This window comes from Lathamus discolor, chromosome 20, assembly GCF_037157495.1.
Source record: "Lathamus discolor isolate bLatDis1 chromosome 20, bLatDis1.hap1, whole genome shotgun sequence".
Lineage (NCBI taxonomy): Eukaryota > Metazoa > Chordata > Aves > Psittaciformes > Psittacidae > Lathamus > Lathamus discolor.
Genome location: NC_088903.1, coordinates 4392320 through 4410649, shown reverse-complemented (window position 1 = coordinate 4410649; position 18330 = coordinate 4392320). Strand labels below are relative to the sequence as shown.

Sequence of the window (18330 nt, the reverse complement as noted above, 5' to 3'; positions counted from 1 at the left end):
TGAGTAACCAATCCCATACAGCATCCACCGCACGTGGAAGCAAAACGTCCTCTTATTAGCTCCTTCCTGGCGCCGGGGCGGGGCGGAGCGGGGAAGCGCGAAGATGATTGGCTCAGCTGCTGTCGCTCGACCCCGCCTCAGGTGCTTCGCCCCAGTGCGCAGGGGCTGGCGGGCTGCATTGTGGGAGCTGCGGCACCGCCCCGGAAGTGCGTGTCGCCCCCCCCCCCCCCCCGCTGTGCGCTCCTGGGTCTGTTTGTTGTTGTGGTCCCGCAGCGCCTGGCCCCGCCCCCTCCCCTTTCTCAGCCAATCAAAGTGCCGAGGAGGATGAGTGGCAGGAGGAACAGCCATTAGCGTGGCGCGGAGGGCGGGGGGCTGGCCGCTCTCGGGCCGCCATGTTAGGGTCGTCGGGCTGGCGGACCGCGGGTGGCTCGGCGCCCCGGCAGCGCGGCATGGAGCCGCCGGTGGAGCTCCGCGTCAGCTGCCGCGGCGACACCCGCAGCTTCCTCGTGTCGGACCCGGTGCTCACGACGTGGGCTGACGTGGAGGCCATGGTGAGCGCCCCGGCCCGCAGCCATGCGAGCTGGGGGGGTCCCAGCGCCTGCGCTCTCGGCTGCCAGAGCCGTGTTCCCCATTCCACAGACTGGTGCTTTTGCTCCTGGCGTTAACACTGGCTTTTGTATTTATTGCATGCTTGGGGGTGTTTTGGAGCCTTTTTTGGGTAAAGCTCTTTATGCGTCGCTTGGTTTTTCCCTGCGGGCTGTGGCTTTAGCTGTGTGCTCTTCACAGTTACGGATTCTTGGCATTGTCCCCCTGTACAGTTCGGTCTTACTCCAGTTCTTTTACTCATGGAAGTAGATCTGGTAACATAACACCCTTCTGTTACTTACAGAGCCGTTTGCGGAGGGTTGTGTTTGCTCTCTGGGTGCTGAGGCACCGACAGGTTTTTGGTTTCTTGCTTCCTGGTGCCTTGTGTGTGTGTGCTAATCTGGAAATAACTGTTACTGGGTCATGTGTGCATAGGCAGTTGCTTATGGAGGTTTGTGTGTCATGTATTTGGTATCTTGAAGAGCATTGCTTTGGTTTTATTTCTAGTGTTAGTGAATAAGACTTGTATTGGCTGAGGTTATGATTTCTTTATAGTAAGGATTCCTTTATAATAAGGATGCAATTCCTTCGGTTATAATGAAAGTGCAGCAATTGGGAAGTTGCATTTTAAGAGATTTTGGCAGTGTTTTGTTTTCTCTCTTTCAGTTCTTGGTATGTAGCTAATATGTTCTAGTGTACCTTGTAGGAAGTGCTTGCATTGTGAATTACTCATTCAAACCTTGAGCCACATCATCTTCACTCACTGTATTTCACTGTTCTGGAAGAGGTGGTAGTTCAGGTTTAAAATATGCGCTGGCAAATAGACCCTATAGGAACGGCTGAACTGGTCAGAGCCCTGCTTCCAAATTGCTCTGTAAGCAAAGTGTTGCTCTTAAGATTGAGGGTGTGTTTGTGCAAGGTGTGGTGTTCCATGACAGTAATGTTTGTCATGGACCTGTCTGCACTTTGCTGTGTGAATTACTGTTTCAAGGTAGAATCAGTTAAACTGTTTTAATACATTATTGAATGTCTTTTGTTCCTGAGGGATAACCCAGTCTCTGGTTTTACTTTGAGTTTCAGGGGAGCAGTCTATGGTACTAGCTAATGTAGATGCAGACCATGGTTTCTTCTTGACAACCTGAGTTGTTTCTCTTGCTGCACTCCTGAATTAATTTGGGATGTACTAGTGGAAGAACCTGTGTGTAGCACGTTCATTGCAGAATGTGTGGAGCCTATGGCATTGAAGTGCTATGTAGGTCTCAACCATCTGCTGCCTTCTAAGGCTGATGATGTTCTTATGTGAGGCCCAGGCTAGCAGAACATGACTCAGATATATCGGGCTTTCAGAGAAAGTTTCCATGGAGAAAAGTCCAACTTGGTAGGTAAGTGATACCCAGATATACGTGAGCCTCAAAGGCTGTTATTCAATATAGGGGGGTGAAAAGTGCCTTTGTTTATGGCTCATTTGAGACTGATCACCTGTGTGAGCTGCCCTCTTGGTGCTTTCGAATGTAGAAGTTAGGATGTGATTGTTGGCTTTAGGCACCTTTGGCATGCTTGAGTTCCTAACCCTGAGCTTGTCCCGTTGGAATGGAAAGGTTGTTATTGTTTATTTTGGGGTAAACATTAACTGGGAAGGGGGAATCACGAAAGAAATAAAGCTTTTTCTTTTCATTATAGGAGTTAGGCAAGGTTGGAGGCATTGGGAGGAGTTGTTCAGCTCCAGAATGGGTTTTATAGGACAGTATTTATTTCATTGGAGAAACTGAAGGGAGATTGGAGGGTTAAAGTATTAATCATGATTAACTGAAAACATCTGTAGTCCTATCTCATTGTGTCTCACTGTGGTTTTGTCCTCCTTTTTCCTTACAGGTTAAAGTTTCATTTGACCTGGACAACATTCAGATCAAATACATTGATGAGGATAATGATGAGGTAAAATACCTTCCACTCTGCCCTCCCAGTGCTGGTGTGCACCTTCCTGCCTCTTGATAATTTGTAGTGGGTCCTTCAGGAATGTATCTTATGCATCAGAGGTGGGGGGTTTTTTTGCCCCTTTGATAAGAAAATGTCTGTTAGTCTTGTGGCTTCACTCATAATGCAGCATACTTATTTAAAATGCTTTTTCAGAAGCTGATGCCTTTCTGTTTTCCATCCCATAGAAACAGCCAGTGAATCTGTGTGCTCTGAGGAGAAAAGCTTCTGTTAGGGAATTCTTTGTTATTTGATGAGAATAAAGTAGTGATAACTGTGCTTACAGCCATGGGAAACTCCTGTCTTTTCAATCTGTGTTCTTGCCTCAGAAAAATGTAGGTCCCCCGTCATAAGCATATGTTCAGCTCAGTGATCTGGTGTACTCAAATCCTCTGCTTGTTTTATGCAAATGCTGTAATCTCCAAGCAGATTACTGACTCAGAAAACAAATTGGTTACTTCTGGTTGTCTCTGTTCAGTAACTTCCTGCTTGGCATAACCTCACCCTTTCATATTCTTTCTGGTTATCTAAAGAAGATTGTAGCTCTGGAACAGAATGTAACTGTTGTAAACTCTGTGTTCCATTACTTGGTTTGCAGCTTTACTAAATTGCAGAGATGGGATCTGTATTTTTATTTCTTTTCCCCCTAAGGGTAAATGTCAAGATACTTCCAGCAGCACTTCAGGGAAAGGTTGTCCCCTTGTTTTCCAGCCTGTATCTATATAAAGATATAGATGCATCTGTCAAAAAATGTTTTTAAAATACCGATAGGGTGAATCATGCAATGCTGTAGTGATTAAATAGCTTCTGGTATTCGTAACTTCTGTGTGCAGAATGGATAAATGAGCACCTGTAGATGATGGGTTGGGCTTGTATCTAAATCATGAAACACTTTACAGTTGGGCATTAAAAGTAAATGGGTCCCCCCTCTGCGTACTTGTATAGCAGTACCAGTGCCAGCTTACTGCCAGTAGATGAGATCACGCTTGTTCTGACTGCTAGTAGGTGCAGAGCTCTTTCTTAGTGCACAGATCTAATGAAGAGCATGTTCTGCTCCAGAACACCACAGCGTTGATGAATGATTAAAGGTGGCATCAGTAACAAATATCTGAAGGAGTGGGTACATTTATTCTGAAAGCATGGTAATGTTCAGAGAACTGTAGAAGTACATTCATGTCTATTACTGTTATTTCTTTTTGCAGGTCTCTGTGAACAGCAAAGGTGAGCTGCTACTTTACTGGATTGAAATTGGTAACCAGACCCCAACTGTTGTTGATGTTTCTGGAGAAGCAGTTGAGAAGGCTTCTTGTTTGATTTCTGGAGTTTGTGTATGCTTAGGCATCAAATCCTTCCTGAGAGAAGGAGGTTCCAATCCATAGGACCAAATTGTAAATGACTGAATTAATGGAATGTAAAATCTCTGGGCTGCTAGAATACGTTTGCTTGTTGGTGTATGTACAATTTCCAGTAGCACTACTAAAAGGGTTTACACAAGGTATGGGAGATGCTCCTTAATATAGGGGTCCCTAAATACTGTGTGCTAAACTTATATGCTGCTTGAGACAGGGAAAATTCACATTTCTTTCCTTTTTTTCTTTAGAGGAATACGAGGAAGCTCTGAAGGTAAATGCTCTCTTTGACTCTTTGGATTTTGGTTTCCAACATATTCTTCCATCTGCAATTGGAATTGGTTAATTTTGCATAGGCAAAAGAATTGCTTTCCTTTACATTTCAGCTGCGCTATGTTAATGCTGTCAGCTCTTTGCTCATGGGCTTTCAAATCTGCTAATAATTTCAAAATAAACATAAGTTACAACTTGCTGTAAGCTCCCGGGCAGAATGTCTGTTGTTTATTGCTCATCTGAGCAGCTTTATTGTAGAGTGAAAAATTCCTGCACTAATATCTGCATTCTCATCCTTTTGCTTATAATCAACTTTTTAATAAGCATCTTGGTAACCTTTAAGAAAAGCAGAACAGAATATCAAACGTCAGCTGACTGGGCCTTGGCATTTCACTGGATTTTCCTTTGGTTTGGGTGTCAAGTCTTTCACCAACCTCTCCAGTGTAGTGTGGTGCTGTATTTTACAGGATTTTCTGTGTTGGTTGTAAGTGCAGTAAATATAGTGATTTTCTATACTGTTTATTTAGATTGCAGTTAAACAAGGAAATCAGCTTCAGATGAATGTGTATGAAGAAAACTCTTCTCTGAAAGAAGCCTCATATTCTTGTTCTCGGCAACCACATGAAAAAAATGGAACAGAAAAATTGGCACCATTTAAAGATGAGAAGAACTTTGCTTTGCACTGTTCTGTGCTGGCTCAGGGGTTAGAGGAAGACTTAAAAAATGAAGAGCTGGCAACTCAGGTAGGAGGCAGAACTGAATTATGTATGCATTAAAACAAAGAATTCATAAGTGTAAGTCACTTTATAGACTGATTGTCATCTTTACCCATGCATGAAATATCTGAGTTTGGAAGCTGGTCTTCATTTTCAGCTATCTGCACCCATTGTAGCTTGTTGAAAGTGTTTGAATGTCTTCAGGGTATTTTGATGCTGCATTTAGAAATACGGATGTTTTCATGTTGGCCATTCTAAAGTATTTTGATAAACAAAGCAATTGGTCTCCTGAAGCCTGATTGCCATCTGCTAACTTCTGGTTGACTTGGTTTCTTTGGCATTGATGCCAAATTACACTTTAATGCTGACAATGCAGAAATCTCTCAGGAGAATGTCAGGGGTTTGTTGTGTTGCTTTCCCACTGTTTTCCAAATAACTTGATCTTTTTTTTTAATAAAGCCACATAAGAGCTGTTCCCAAGTGTTTGACTTGCTGGGGTGAGGGGTTTTGCAGCTTTGCATACTTGAGGTTGGTGACTTATTTTTGTGGGTTTTCTTTCCCCAGCAAAAGTTAAATCACAGTAGAACAGGAAGAACAAATGAAAAACCTCCAGAATGGTTTACTAGCTACCTGGAAACAGTAAGTGTATTTTCTCAATTTAGTATTCTTAAAGGAATACATAAGAGGGTGTGGGTAAAAAAGTTCCCTGTGATGCCAAACTCTATTCATCTGATCACACTTGCTCTCAGTACTTGTGACTAGGAATCTTAAAGGGCATTTAGGCATTTAATCCTTTTGCTTTTGTGGTGATAAATGGAAGGTAGGTGTCCGTATGGCTGTACAATGTAGCTGTTACCTTAAAAAGAGTTGGATATGTGCCACTTCTTGTGCAAAGTGAATTGTTTGGTTTATGCACTTGATCGTTTTAAGTGTAGGTTTAAGTGGCTCCCATGATAGAATCCTTGTTGTGTTCCTGGTAGCTGTAGGAGCTCCGCTTGTGATGAGAGAGAACATGAAATATGGTGTTGCTGTTGGATGCTCTGGTTTGACCAGTTTCGGTAGGGTGATACTTAGTTTTCCTAGACTTGGAGTAGAGCTTTTGATGACCTTGCTTTTCATGATTGTTCAGTTTAAGAAAATATTTTGAGGAGACCATTGAATATAACCTATAGGTTAATAAGCTGTGGGTGTTAACTTGTTTTGAACAGCTAATAAACATAACTGAGAGGCAGTTAGATATGAATGCTTAGAATAAATTAGCCAGTGAGTTCGTGAAACTTAAAGATGCAGTAGACAATAGTATGTGCATTTTTATTTAAGCTTTTTTCTCAGTCTCCCTTCCTTTGCCACCTTTTTATACAAACAAAAGATGGGGGACTTAGTGGCTGTATTTAAAACATCCCTGGTGGACCAGACCTAATGTTAGTGACTCCAGAGGGGCTTGTTGGAGTTAATGTCTCAGCAGTTGGTTTCCTTCCCTTTGTGTGAAGCTATGGAAGAACCTGAATATTGTAAGCAGCAGTACAGGATTTCTGAATTTTTCTCATTAAAAGCTCTGGGCTGGTATTTTCTAAAACCCAAATCCCCTTTGAGGAATGTGATGCTTGTTTAATTTCATCTGGAATGTGCTGGGGGGATGGGAAGCGGATTATGAACTGCTTTATGGTTTATGTATTGGGAGACTTGGGACAGTGTAATCTAACTTTTGAAGCTGCAGAGGTGGCTTTTATTCCTGACTTTGTTTCCAGTTTAGGGAACAAGTAGTTAAGGAAACTGTTGAGAAGCTGGAGCAGAAGCTGTATGAGAAGCTTGCTCAGCAGAATCAGCCTCCAGATTTTCCGGAGAGCACTGTTACAGCAGAACCTCCAGTGTCAGAGAGCCAGTCAGAGGATGGCAACCAGTGTGACTGGCTCATCTCCTGCTGCAACTGCCAGGCCCGGATCGTCGGAGTTCGTTACCAGTGCAGGTAGAATATGCTGAGAGATGGGAGTGTGGGAAACCTGACATGGGAGTGAGTCTGAGAAGCTGTCTTGCTGTTGTAGATCTCTAGGTTTCTGAGCTGCAGCATGCTGTACATCTCATATCATGTAATATGCGTCTCAAAGAGCTTATGTGCTCTGTTGTGACTAGACCTTATCTGCATAAGAACAAGACTAATAATGTTTTGAGAAAATGTGATTGTTTTAACAATGAGAGAACTTTAATAACACTTGCTGTATTCTCAGGCACTCATTACCTTTTTTGCATATAATGTACAGTAATGGTAAGGAAAATGTTCTGTTCAGTTGACTAAACGGAAAAGCAAACAAGAAAGGGCAAAACTAGCATCCACCAGTGTACAATAGTCTGCTAGTTCCATCAGTCAGTGAGGCTAAGGCAGGTCATGTCTCTCTTTAATGATCTCACTGTTGTCAGTTTAATAGCATAAAAAAGGTTCTGACAAGTGTCTTAAGTGAGGTGTCAGAAGTGAGGGTTTTATTTGAATTGAAGCAGTTGCCGTAGAGGTCAGCACTTTAGGACTAGGCAGCAGCAGTGAATGGAATGCCAGTAGGAGGTTTTCTTTGGATGTTTGTTTTCCTTGCTGGCAGGAAATGCCAGTCTGTTTTTTATCAGTCCTGCAGGACCAAGCTGCTTTGCATCCCTGAATGCTTCGGTTGACTTATTCTGTGTTTTCAGAAATATGATGCTGTTTCTGGCATTGGATTTCAGTAGAATGGTTTATCCTTCATAGCAACAATTGTTAATCACTTGTGCTAAAGAGAGCATTTATTTTTTTCAATGTGTATTGAAGAAGGAAGTGGGAGCTATGTTGCAGTTTTGCCAGCAAGAGAGATCTATGTATTCCAGATGGCTCCAAATATTGATGTATAAGTGAGAAAACCAGCTTCTGTTTCCCTCAGGCACTGCTTCTGATGGTAGCATGTTACAGAATTGTTGCTCTGTAGAAATGTAAGGCTTAATTATCCTTCACTGTCTTTTTCTGTGCATTAATTCCTTGCATCTTGGTAACTTTCTGCATCTTCTGCTTTGCAGCCTTTGCCCAGCCTACAATATCTGTGAACAGTGTGAAGCAGGAACATATGCACATGATCCTAATCATGTCTTGCTGAAGCTGCGAAGACCTGTGCTCTGTGTTGCTGAGAATTACAGCCTTGCAGAGTTCTCCCCTCGCCTGCCTACTACTATGGAGCAAGTTAGGTAAATGGTGGCACCTCTTAGTACCTGACAGGATTATCCTGGTAGCTAAGTGCGGCTGATGTTCAGCTTTTAGTGTAGATTTAGCGATAATGAGAAATGGAAATTGTACTTGGGACTTCATTGTGAGTAGCAGAAAATAGCTGTAGACTTACAAATGGTCTAAGTCATGAATCTTACAGCATTTTTAATAACAAAGTAGAAAAGACAGAATATTGTCGTAGGTGGGCAGCAAACTCTTGAGAGCTTGCTTTTGCTTTGAGCATATGCTAATCTGCCTTCAAGTTTCTTTCACTGAAGCCATACAAAATACCTTCACAAGCAACTATGAAGATTTTATTTTAAAATCATCTGGTATCCAGTCTAGAAGCATGAGGCATTTCTTGAAGTGTTCCCTTGGAGGCTAAAGCTGTGTTGGCTAGAGCTGAATTCTAATCAGCTTAATGTATTGTAACAACGTGGCTTATTCTCTCTGCAGGCTCCAGAAACAGATGGACAAAAGATTTCTGAAGGCAGAAAAGCAAAGATTACGAGCAGAGAAGAAACAGCGAAAAGCAGAGGTCCGAGAGCTGAAAAAGCAGCTCAAATTGCATAGGAAGATTCATCTATGGAACTCTGTCCATGTACTGGAAACAAGTGGCTCACCTACTGTGAAATCTGAGAGTCTCCAACCCAACACCTTCCTGTAAGAGATGTTGGTAGCTGGTAGTTGTGCTGTCTGACCTTTTGTGATGATACCTATTTAAAGTAACAGCAGGAGCTTATGTGAAAGTGTTATTTGTCAGTGGACCCTCTGAGAATTTTGTCTCAGTGAAATTGGCAAGGTGGAGTGTTCTTAACTGGTTTTACCTGGGAGGAGAGTAGGAGAATTAAAAGCCCAACTGATACCCACTACTGGTGGGTATTACCAGAAACATACATATTGATACTGACCTAGGAGCAAGGGGAGTGCCTGGGAATACATATATCCCAGGCACGTGCATATGGTGTAAAGGAATGTTACTGTCAGTCTATCTTCCTGCTGTATTGTCTTTGGATAAAGTACATGGTGTGTGTGCATGTGCAGTAATCTTAGTTTCTTGTTTTGTGTTCTTAGGCTGAGGCTCATGAGCAGCTTTTACATTTCCCATCCCCTTTGGTTTTAGGAATATACAGCTGTAAAACTGTGTTTAGACTTCAGCTGAAAACAGTAGCTGCAATGTTAGAATTTTGCAACACTCCTAGAGATAGCAGGAGGAATTGAGCTAAATGGCCTTCTCTGGTCTTAGCCAGTGGAATAGCTGAATGGCTTTCTCAATTTTGGTGGGGTTTTGGTGTATCTTCTGTTTGTTTCTTCCCCCAATCCCAGGAGTCCTACTCAACCCTTCCAAGCAGTTGTCCCAACACTAAGTGCAGTATTTGTGGATGAGAACTTGCCAGATGGGACTCACTTGAAACCAGGAACAAAGTTTATCAAACACTGGCGAATGAAGAATACTGGCAGTGTGGAATGGAGCTCAGACACAAAGGTATCCTGCTTTTGCTATTACTTCTAAACACTAAAATAGTTCTTGAAGATAATATTTGCATGCATTAGGAATTGAATTCTCTGTCAGAACCTGTTTAGGATTTCATTTGGCCTCTTAATTCACAAGCTGGAAATTCTGGGACAAAAAGCTGTCTAGATACTCTTTACAACTGCAGGCTACAGGAAGAAGGCAATTAACATCCTTGAACATGTTTTCCAGTGTTGTTATGTTACAGTTCAACCTTGTTTACAACGTGTTGCTTTTCTGACTTCAAAAAGCCTTTCTTCTGTGAGTGAGGGCATTCATGTTGAAAAATAGGGCTATAATCTTACTTTGTGGGGATAGTGACTAATGTGAGAATGTTTACTAGCAGCCCCTCTTCTCCATGCCAGTATCTACAAGGTCTTTCAGAAGAGGAACTTTGAGTGCTCCTTCCTGCCCAGTATGTAGAGAAGCTTGTGAAGTTAACTTTTGCTTTTCCTATTGTATGTTTCAGTTGAAACTTATGTGGGGAAACCTGACCTTGGCATCTTCTGAAAAAAAAGATGTGTTGGTGCCATCCCTTCCCTCAGGACAAGTAGGAACTGTTTCAGTTGAGTTTGTCGCTCCTAATATAGAAGGAACTTACACCTCTCACTGGAGATTGTCACACAGAGGAGAACAGTTTGGGCCCAGGATCTGGTGCAGTATTGTTGTGGATCCTTCCCCAGCTGCTGAAAATCTTGAAAGTGATGGGAAGGATCCTGACTCCTGCCAGAAGGCTAAAGCTTCCAGCACCAAAAAGGCAAGTAGCTCGTCCAGTGTTTGGGGTGGTTCTGAATTGCCTAGGTGAAGGAGCAATGTATCTTGTTTAGTGCAGTGGCATGGTGTCCCTAGCTATATTGATTTCCATAGGATTCTTTTAGCTGTTTGCTTCTAACTTCTATCTTTAATAGAAAAGAAGCAGAACTTCTATGTAATTTCTTTTTGACAGACGTGATTAGTTATCAGTCTGTTGCAGATATTTGTCTAGCTCTTTGACTGAACTGAAACACTGCAGAATTTTCTTATGTTAGATGTTGTTCTCTTGGCTCTAAAATGAGTTGATTAAAATATCTTTCAAGTTACTTGTGTTCTTACACACAAAATTCAGGCTTTGTTTCATGTAACTGTTTTATTTGTTGTGTGAGGTGTGTCTGGGACATCGCTGTTTTTTTCTTCTTGTAGGATGCTTCCTTTAAGGCAGAAGCAGGTGCTCAAGTGATGGGTGAAATCATGGAGCAGGTTGAAATACCTCTGCCAACTATTCCTTTAAAGGTCAAAAATCTCCCAAGTGAGAGAGAATTTTATATCCCATCTGTTGACCTCCTCACTGCGCAGGTAAAGTGCTTAAATATGCATAGAGATAAAGCAAAACACCTTGGGCTTGATCTCTAGGCATATAAATGTCTGTAAGAACAAAAACCTTCTGAAATCTGAAAGAGCCACTGTATTTTCGGGAAGTATATATTGCATTTGATATTGCAGAGCTACTTTCTTAGCTTGGTATTTGGGACTTTTACTATGTGGAAGGGACAGACTTAAGAGTCAGTGGGGTCTTTCTCTGGCCCCTGACAAGGGAGTGGCCTCTTGTTCCCCTTGGTTGTGTGCCACATTCTATGATGTGGATGTTATAGGAAAACTGCTCTCTGGAGATCATGCTGAGTAACAAAGTGAGTTCTCTGTAAGTTAATGGGATTTGGTGCTGGGAAGTACAGCGTAAGATTTCATTCAGGGTTTGCTGATGAGAACTCTGGTGTTTCTTTTCATAGGACTTGTTATCCTTTGAGCTGTTGGACATTAACATTGTGCAGGAGTTGGAGCGAGTGCCACACAATACTCCTGTTGGTAAGGTTCTCATAGTCTGTCTGCTGTCTAGCACAGACAGTTTGTGCTTTGTAGTTTTCAGTCTTGGCTTGTTTTCAGCTTCACATTCCCAAGACCATAAGATTCCAGAACTTGAAGGCTGCTATTTTCTTTGCTCACCTAGTGCTGGTGTACTACAAAGTTAGTGATTAACTTCACTAGCTGATCTTGTGTAAGATAACGGAGTTTCTTCTGTCTTGGAAGAATATTCCCTAAAAAAGGATCGCTTCTTATAAGGTTGTCACCTGGAGGAAGGAAGGTTCCTACTCTCTTCACTACTTTTGTTTTTCAGACATGACTCCCTGCATGTCCCCTTTGCCACATGATAGCCCCTTGATGGAGAAGCCTGGCTTAGGTCAGATAGAGGAGGAGAATGAGGGGAGTGGATTTAAACCAGTGCCTGGTAAGCAGGAGTCACGGGGAGCTTGGACGTGAGGGGAGGAGGATATTGTCACTTGTGTGCAGTCAGCAGACAGTGTCTAAAAGGAGCTCCAACTCCTGTTTTCTGTGGAAAACCAAAGCAGTTTTTCGCCTGATAAACCTGTGGTCTGATGCTGTTCTCTGATTGTAGAAGTTGGAGCATGATATATGTAGAATTCAGAAATACAAATGTTTCCCTTCATTTGTCTAACCACTAGAATTGCTGGGAGAATGAACAGTTTGCCCTGTATAGAGTAGGTTATACTCAAACGTGCTGTGTGTAGCCCCCATGCTTCTCAATCACTTTCACATTCAACTTGAACTGAATTCCAAAATCTTTTGGCTTTTGAAAATCACTAACACAGGATCAGTGTTAGCCTTGCTGAGCCTAAAAAATCCTTCTTGGACTTAACATTGCCTTGAAGTGGTATTAGGATAACCTGTTGTTTCCCTTTGGAAGGAGTGAGAGAAGCCTGCTTTCCTGCAGATGCTTGTCTGGTGAAAGCAAAAGCTGAACATCCATTGAATCAGGAGGAAGGGGAGGAAGACATGAGTGGAACTCAGTTTGTGTGTGAAACTGTCATTCGTTCCCTAACCCTGGATGCTGCACCTGACCATAAGCCCCCCCAAAAGAAGAAAGTTCTCCAAAGTAAGTTCTGTCTCTGATGCCTTCTGTGGCTTTACTGTTGTGCAGTCAGCTATTGGCTGCAAATGGCTCTGCAGTGCAGGTGGTGATACTGCTTTGTTTTTCTTGCTTGTTTTATTAGACTCTTCACAAACACTGCAAGACACCTTCAGTTGTAATACAATAAATGAAGAATCTTCTGGGATCAAAGCTAATTCCACTTTCAAAAAGGAAGCAAAGACTCATCAGTCGGAGGCAATGACGGAAAATGACCGTGGTAAGCAAAATAGGTTTGATTTTTAAGATAAAGCTGTAAAAAGAGCTAAACAAAAGAAAATAAGATATAAAACCATCTGACGCTGTTCTAGGACATCAGGAAATGGGTGTCAGTACTTGGTACAAGCAGCTGGTTTAACTGCTGCTTAAAAAGATGAGTGAAATTTCCAGGACAATACTGACCTTGTGCTAGCCGTACAAAATGGACAATTGTTAATATTCTACTTTCTTTCTTTATTTTTCTTTCCTCTGTTAGGGGACCTACCACTACCTGATGAGAGAGCAGGCCCCTGTAGTGACACTTGCAATTCTGATGATGTTGAAGATAAGGATGATATTCAAAGTCAGGGCTCCTCTGCTTCATCAGAGGATTATATCATTATTCTTCCTGAATGCTTTGACACCAGCCGTCCTTTAGGGGAGTCTATGTATAGTTCAGCTCTTTCCCAACCCAGTTTGGAGAAGACAGGAGAACCTGAAACAGGAGCAGAGAATCCAGAAGGGGGAAGCCAGCCGCAGATCCACAGTGTCACTGATATGTTGATAACCTTACAAACACTGGCTGCCGAACCATTAACCCCAGAGGCTGCAGACACCTTAACCCAGACACAAAGGTATGCTTCTTGGACAAGAACAAAATGGTTATGTTGCTGTAGAGTCTGCAGGTGTTGTGCTTGAGTGTCCAAACAGAAATAGTTGTAACAAATATTTTATCTTGTACTGGAGATAAATCCTGCATCTTTTTACATAGCCTGTACTCACTGCTGAGGGGGGTGCAAGAGGCATGGGAAACTTCTTTTGTCTGTTGATCTTGACTTTTCTGCCTGTCTACATGTAGAATGAAAGTAGTAAAAGCAATTTTTTTTTTCCTTATGTTTTCAGGAATCTTGCATCTCCTCAGGATCATATCTTCCAAGAACCAAACCTACCAGCTTCAGAGAATCTCTCCTCCACTCATAATCAAATAAGAGAAGGTACTGACAGTGCTTTTATGAAAGATGCAGCCTGTTGTTATCATGTATTCCTTATGCCAAGTATTGCATTGGGTACCTTGTTATTCTTGAGAGCAAAAATCTACCATGTAATGATAGGTTTTTTTTCCTCTGGCTGCTGAAAATTTACTATGTAGAAGATTTGAATAGAGAAAGAATTGGGTTTGGATCAGTGAAGAAATGGAAAGAAATGGTAGGATGGGACTTGGAAGTGTTTGTAGATACCTGGAAAACTAGCTTGTTCTGGGACTAATGAGCTGTATATTTAAGCTGCTGTTACAGTCACTGAGAGCTCAGGTTTGTCTCATGTTGAAGTAAACGCCCACCAACTTACCAGGCAAGTGACTTCTGAAACTTTTGCTTGTTTTGACTGCAGTGAGAATTCAGTTAAAATCTGGATAACTAAATGTTAAAGTGTTAATTTTGGATTGAATACCACTCCTTTCCATTTATCTGCATATTGTCTCTTCGGCTTCACACTTACTGGACATGTTGATAATGATACTTGCTTCTTCCTCTTCCAGAACCCAGTGGTGAAGACAGTCATGGACCAGGATCTTCTGGATTTCTAGCTAGTAAACGGAAGTGCTCAGAATACCCAAGGTAATGAAGCTGTGACTTCACAAATGCTGTTTTAAACTAAGACCTGCTAAATTTGCTAAATTAGGCACCTAGTTAAAAATACTGGCTGACAGGTTTCACTTAATGTTTTCCAGAAAGGCCTCACTTCTTTAAGGAAGCATATGCTGAATTACAGAATACTGTATTGTCGTAAGATCTTGGTGTCTACTTAGACACGAGGGTAAAGGATGTAGAGGTGGCAGGTAGAAGTGTATGAAGAGGTCAAGCTGAACTCTCCTAGAAATCTGGATTTTTTTGTGAAATATCTTGGGATTCTTAAAATGGAGATTTCATATATCACCTCTGTTAAGCACCTGAAGATACTGACACTGGAGGAGTAAGAGAAAACGCTGGGCGGAGTATTAAGTAACTTGAAGCTACTCTGACCTGAATGGGTGTGTCATATAGGTCAGTTCCCAGACAGCAGTAATTCCTCTGGATCATAGGTTTTCTGCTCCCAAAGAACTAAATCTCCATTGGCACAACAACAGGGAAGAGCCTTGCATTTCACATGAAACACATACTTTATTGACCCTGAAGTAATGGCTGATTTCTTTCTCGGCAGATACCCTCAAGGAAGCAGCATTGCAGGAGAACTTGTTAAAGGTGCTTTGTCGGTTGCTGCTTCTGCCTACAAAGCATTGTTTGCTGGACCACCCACTATAGAACACGTAAATATCTTTCCTGTGTGCTAGGGGGGTTTCATAGAATGCCAACCTTAAAATTATAGGTGTATGTTTCATAAATGTATTGAGATTGTATATAGGACTTCATGCAACAGTAGAATGTTCAGCTCGGTGGCATCCTTTTGAAATATGCTGCTTCATGACGAGGCAGGGAAATCCATACTATGGGGACCATGTCTCTTGCAGCCTCATGGAAGAGTAGTAATTCATGTTTTTGCAAGTTAACAGCTTAATTGTGGACAACAGGATCTCTGTGCTTTAATTATATTCCAGAATAATGCTTCAAATGGGAAAAACTCTCGTTTTATAGCTTATCTTCCTTTTGTTTCCAGCAGTCTGCAGCTACAGAAGAGCAAACTGCCACTCTTCTTTCCAGTCTGTGTGAGATGGGGTTCTGTGACAGGCAGCTAAACCTCCGACTGCTGAAGAAACACAACAATAACATGGTTCAAGTGGTAACTGAATTGCTTCAGCTCGGGAACAGTGACTGGTACAGTGGTAGGTGCTGAACCTTCCTGGTGGAGGGAAGAGTCGTCTTCATTGAATAAACTCTCCCAGAACACCACAGCAGTAGCAGGCGGTGCCTCAGCTGTGTTCTCTTTGGAGCTGTGACTACAACTTTGGCTTTTCTTTGGGCTTTTGACTTTCTGTTTTTCTCATGGAAATGTCAAACAGTGCTTGTCACAGCATCTTAGGAATTGGAGACCAGAATTTCACCTTTGATTTGGACCTCACAGTTAGACCTCATGAGTAGCTTTGTAAGTCTAATTTCATACCAAATCCTTCTATCAGGGAACCCTGTAGAATTCCTTAAACTTCCACCTGGATGAGAACTTCCCCTCTTATCACATATAAGATGTTTTTCTTTTAGGCAGCTGGAAACTTGTTTTGCTGACTTTTAACAAGCTTTGGACTAGCAACCAGTATAAAATGCTGCTGTACAATGTAGTCTTGCCTAATTTACAAGAGATGCCCACAACTAGCAAGTTGTTCCTTCTGATACGATGTAGTAATTGATTTGTCCAGTGCATGATAGTAATGTGACAGACTTAAACCTTACAAATGATTTCTAGAGAACAAGGTTGCTCAGACACAAAAGCCATCTTAAAGCATCAAACAACTTCTGAAAAGGTCTGAAAGTGGAATCACTGTTAAACTAAGAATACCAGAACGTAGCAGCATGAAGCAGGAGAGTGAATTTACCAGCAGCAATCGAACCAGCTTTAGTACTGATAGCACAAAGCATATCTCTTAGGGGAAAATACAGCTTACATAAAATGTTTTGTTAAAGTGGAATGTAAGGGAAGGAAAGGCATTTGGAAGAATCTTTTACAGGCTTGTTGTAGAAATGTTAAGTCTTTCTTTCAGGGTAGTGCAAACCTCTCGTGTTTGATACCACATGAGAAGAATTAATGAAAGCATAGAAACCCAGAGCTGAACTGGAGTACAAATTCTGGTGATGTTTAGGAATGGGAAGAGTGCTTGAGGCAGGGACTGTGTGACTTGTGTTTCAGTTGGAGCAAGGCATTAACCAAAGCAGTTTTATGGGTGCGGTATCCTGTGGTGGTTCTAGGTGCTCCTGTGTTTCCACAGATGTGTCTGTAGGATCCATTTTGCTCACAAGATTTTTGGTTTAAAAGCCATATTTAATTTGGAACTCTTCTAAATGTGTTGAGAGATTCGATTCTGAAGCATCACGGGAGACCAGCAACATACACTGCTGTGCAGTGGCCTACCTGGAGGTAGCTCCTCAAGTCTGGTCCCTCTGGAGGTGACAGCAGTGCTGGCTACATTCTTGCTTTTAAGCAGACTTTTCCTTGCTGCAGGAAAAGACCATTGATCCTAAACTACTTTATATTACTGCTACTTCAAATCAAGATGTTCCTGTTCTGTCACACTGTAGCTGAAGCACTATCAGGATTGTGGCTGACCAGGTGATCAGTAGTAGCAAGTTTTTAAAAGACATAATACCCTTAGAGATAAGAGATGATTAAAATAAGTGAAGAAAATAAAATGTATCATACCATTTTTGTTTTAAACCTATTTTTATAGATTGTGGGGGAGATACTCTTAAATGTTTATTTTGAAATACAGTAGAACTATTTTGCAGTGTTTCCCATCTCTGTACACCAGTACAACTGTCTGCTGGGACCAGGTAAAGATCATTCTGTAACTTGGAACTACTGGTGTTTTTCTCACCTGCACTTACGCATACTGTTTGCTGCCTACTCAAGAACGAGGAGGAGGAAGGATGTGGAGGAAGAGCAGTAGCTGATGATGTTTTGGAGCGTGGAGTGGTTATCTGCTTTGATCTGGAGTGCCCAGCAGGACATGTGCTCTTTCTGTGTGTACCTTCATACTTGGCCTGTTGAAGTGTTCCGTAAATGAATGAAGCACTACAGCATTTGGGGAGGAGCATTTCATGGCGGAGTGAAATGTGAAGTGTGAAATGCTGTTTTCCCATATGTTAATTTTTAGTAGGGTTTAGATAATGAATGCTCAGGCTTAAGATAGAGATCTCTCTGTTGGCTTTGTATATTTTGTTAATGGATGCATGGTATAATTTATAATATATTCTGTAGTGCAGATGTGACCTCTGTATCTTATTTGGGGTGAGCGCCTTCAATGTCAACCATGGTGAGGGGGAGCAGGGGCAGAGACCCCCTTTTCCTCTTGCCCTTACGCCAGCCCTCTTGGCCTGTGGGCTTGTCCCAGGTGGGGATGCTGGCCCGAGTGCTCTGGCTGGGGCTGCTGTACCACTCAGTGATGGAGCAGCTTCTTAATCAGCAGGTATCTGGGCATGGAGGGGAAATGGGAGGCTTGGTGGGAGAAGGCATTAAGGGAAGACACAGAGCTGTGAGCAGAAGGAATGGACCACATCAAGTTCAGCAGGGTCCTGCCCCTGGATTGAGACAAACACAAGCACAGGCTCGGGGTGAGTGGATGGAGCAGCCCGGAGGCGAAGGACTTGGGGGTGTTGGGTGAGGAGAAGCTCCCCATGACCCGGCTTCACTGTACTCTTGAGCCGAGACCCCCCCGGTGTGCTGGGCCGCACCCCCAGAGCCTGAGCAGCAGCTCAGGGAGGGGAATTCTCTGCTGCGCTCTGGGGAGACCCCCCCTGCAGCCCTGATCCAGCTCTGGGGCAGGAGCACAAGGGGGACGTGGAGGTGCTGGAGCGAGGCCAGAGGAGGAGGGCAAAGGGGATGCCCCGGGGGCCGCAGCACCG

General features: G+C 42.6%; 1 protein-coding gene across 2 annotated transcripts; it reads left to right on the top strand.

Annotated features, from left to right (window-relative positions):
- Nucleotides 1-370: 370 nt before the first annotated feature.
- Nucleotides 371-17697, top strand: NBR1 (NBR1 autophagy cargo receptor). 2 transcript variants are annotated; one of them, XM_065698883.1, is made up of 21 exons: nucleotides 371-551; nucleotides 2458-2520; nucleotides 3762-3780; nucleotides 4160-4182; nucleotides 4709-4924; nucleotides 5462-5536; nucleotides 6646-6863; nucleotides 7931-8095; nucleotides 8571-8777; nucleotides 9441-9600; nucleotides 10097-10384; nucleotides 10807-10959; nucleotides 11391-11466; nucleotides 11777-11887; nucleotides 12365-12553; nucleotides 12672-12806; nucleotides 13062-13419; nucleotides 13688-13779; nucleotides 14322-14400; nucleotides 14984-15089; nucleotides 15440-17697. In XM_065698883.1, exons 1-21 carry the CDS (start codon nucleotides 393-395, stop codon nucleotides 15611-15613), a joined length of 3066 nt encoding a protein of 1021 aa, XP_065554955.1. In that variant the 5' UTR covers nucleotides 371-392; the 3' UTR covers nucleotides 15614-17697. The 2 variants fall into 2 exon arrangements, with proteins under 2 accessions (XP_065554955.1, XP_065554954.1); XM_065698882.1 differs by having other exon boundaries at nucleotides 15437-17697.
- Nucleotides 17698-18330: the final 633 nt, after the last annotated feature.

Coding starts and splice junctions, on each gene's coding strand:
- NBR1 (XM_065698882.1), top strand. CDS start 393: ATGTTAGGGTCGTCGGGCTGGCGGACCGCGGGTGGCTCGGCGCCCCGG. Junction 6,864..7,930: donor GGAGTTCGTTACCAGTGCAG/GTAGAATATGCT, acceptor TCTGCTTTGCAG/CCTTTGCCCAGCCTACAATA. Junction 8,778..9,440: donor CTCCAACCCAACACCTTCCT/GTAAGAGATGTT, acceptor CCCCAATCCCAG/GAGTCCTACTCAACCCTTCC.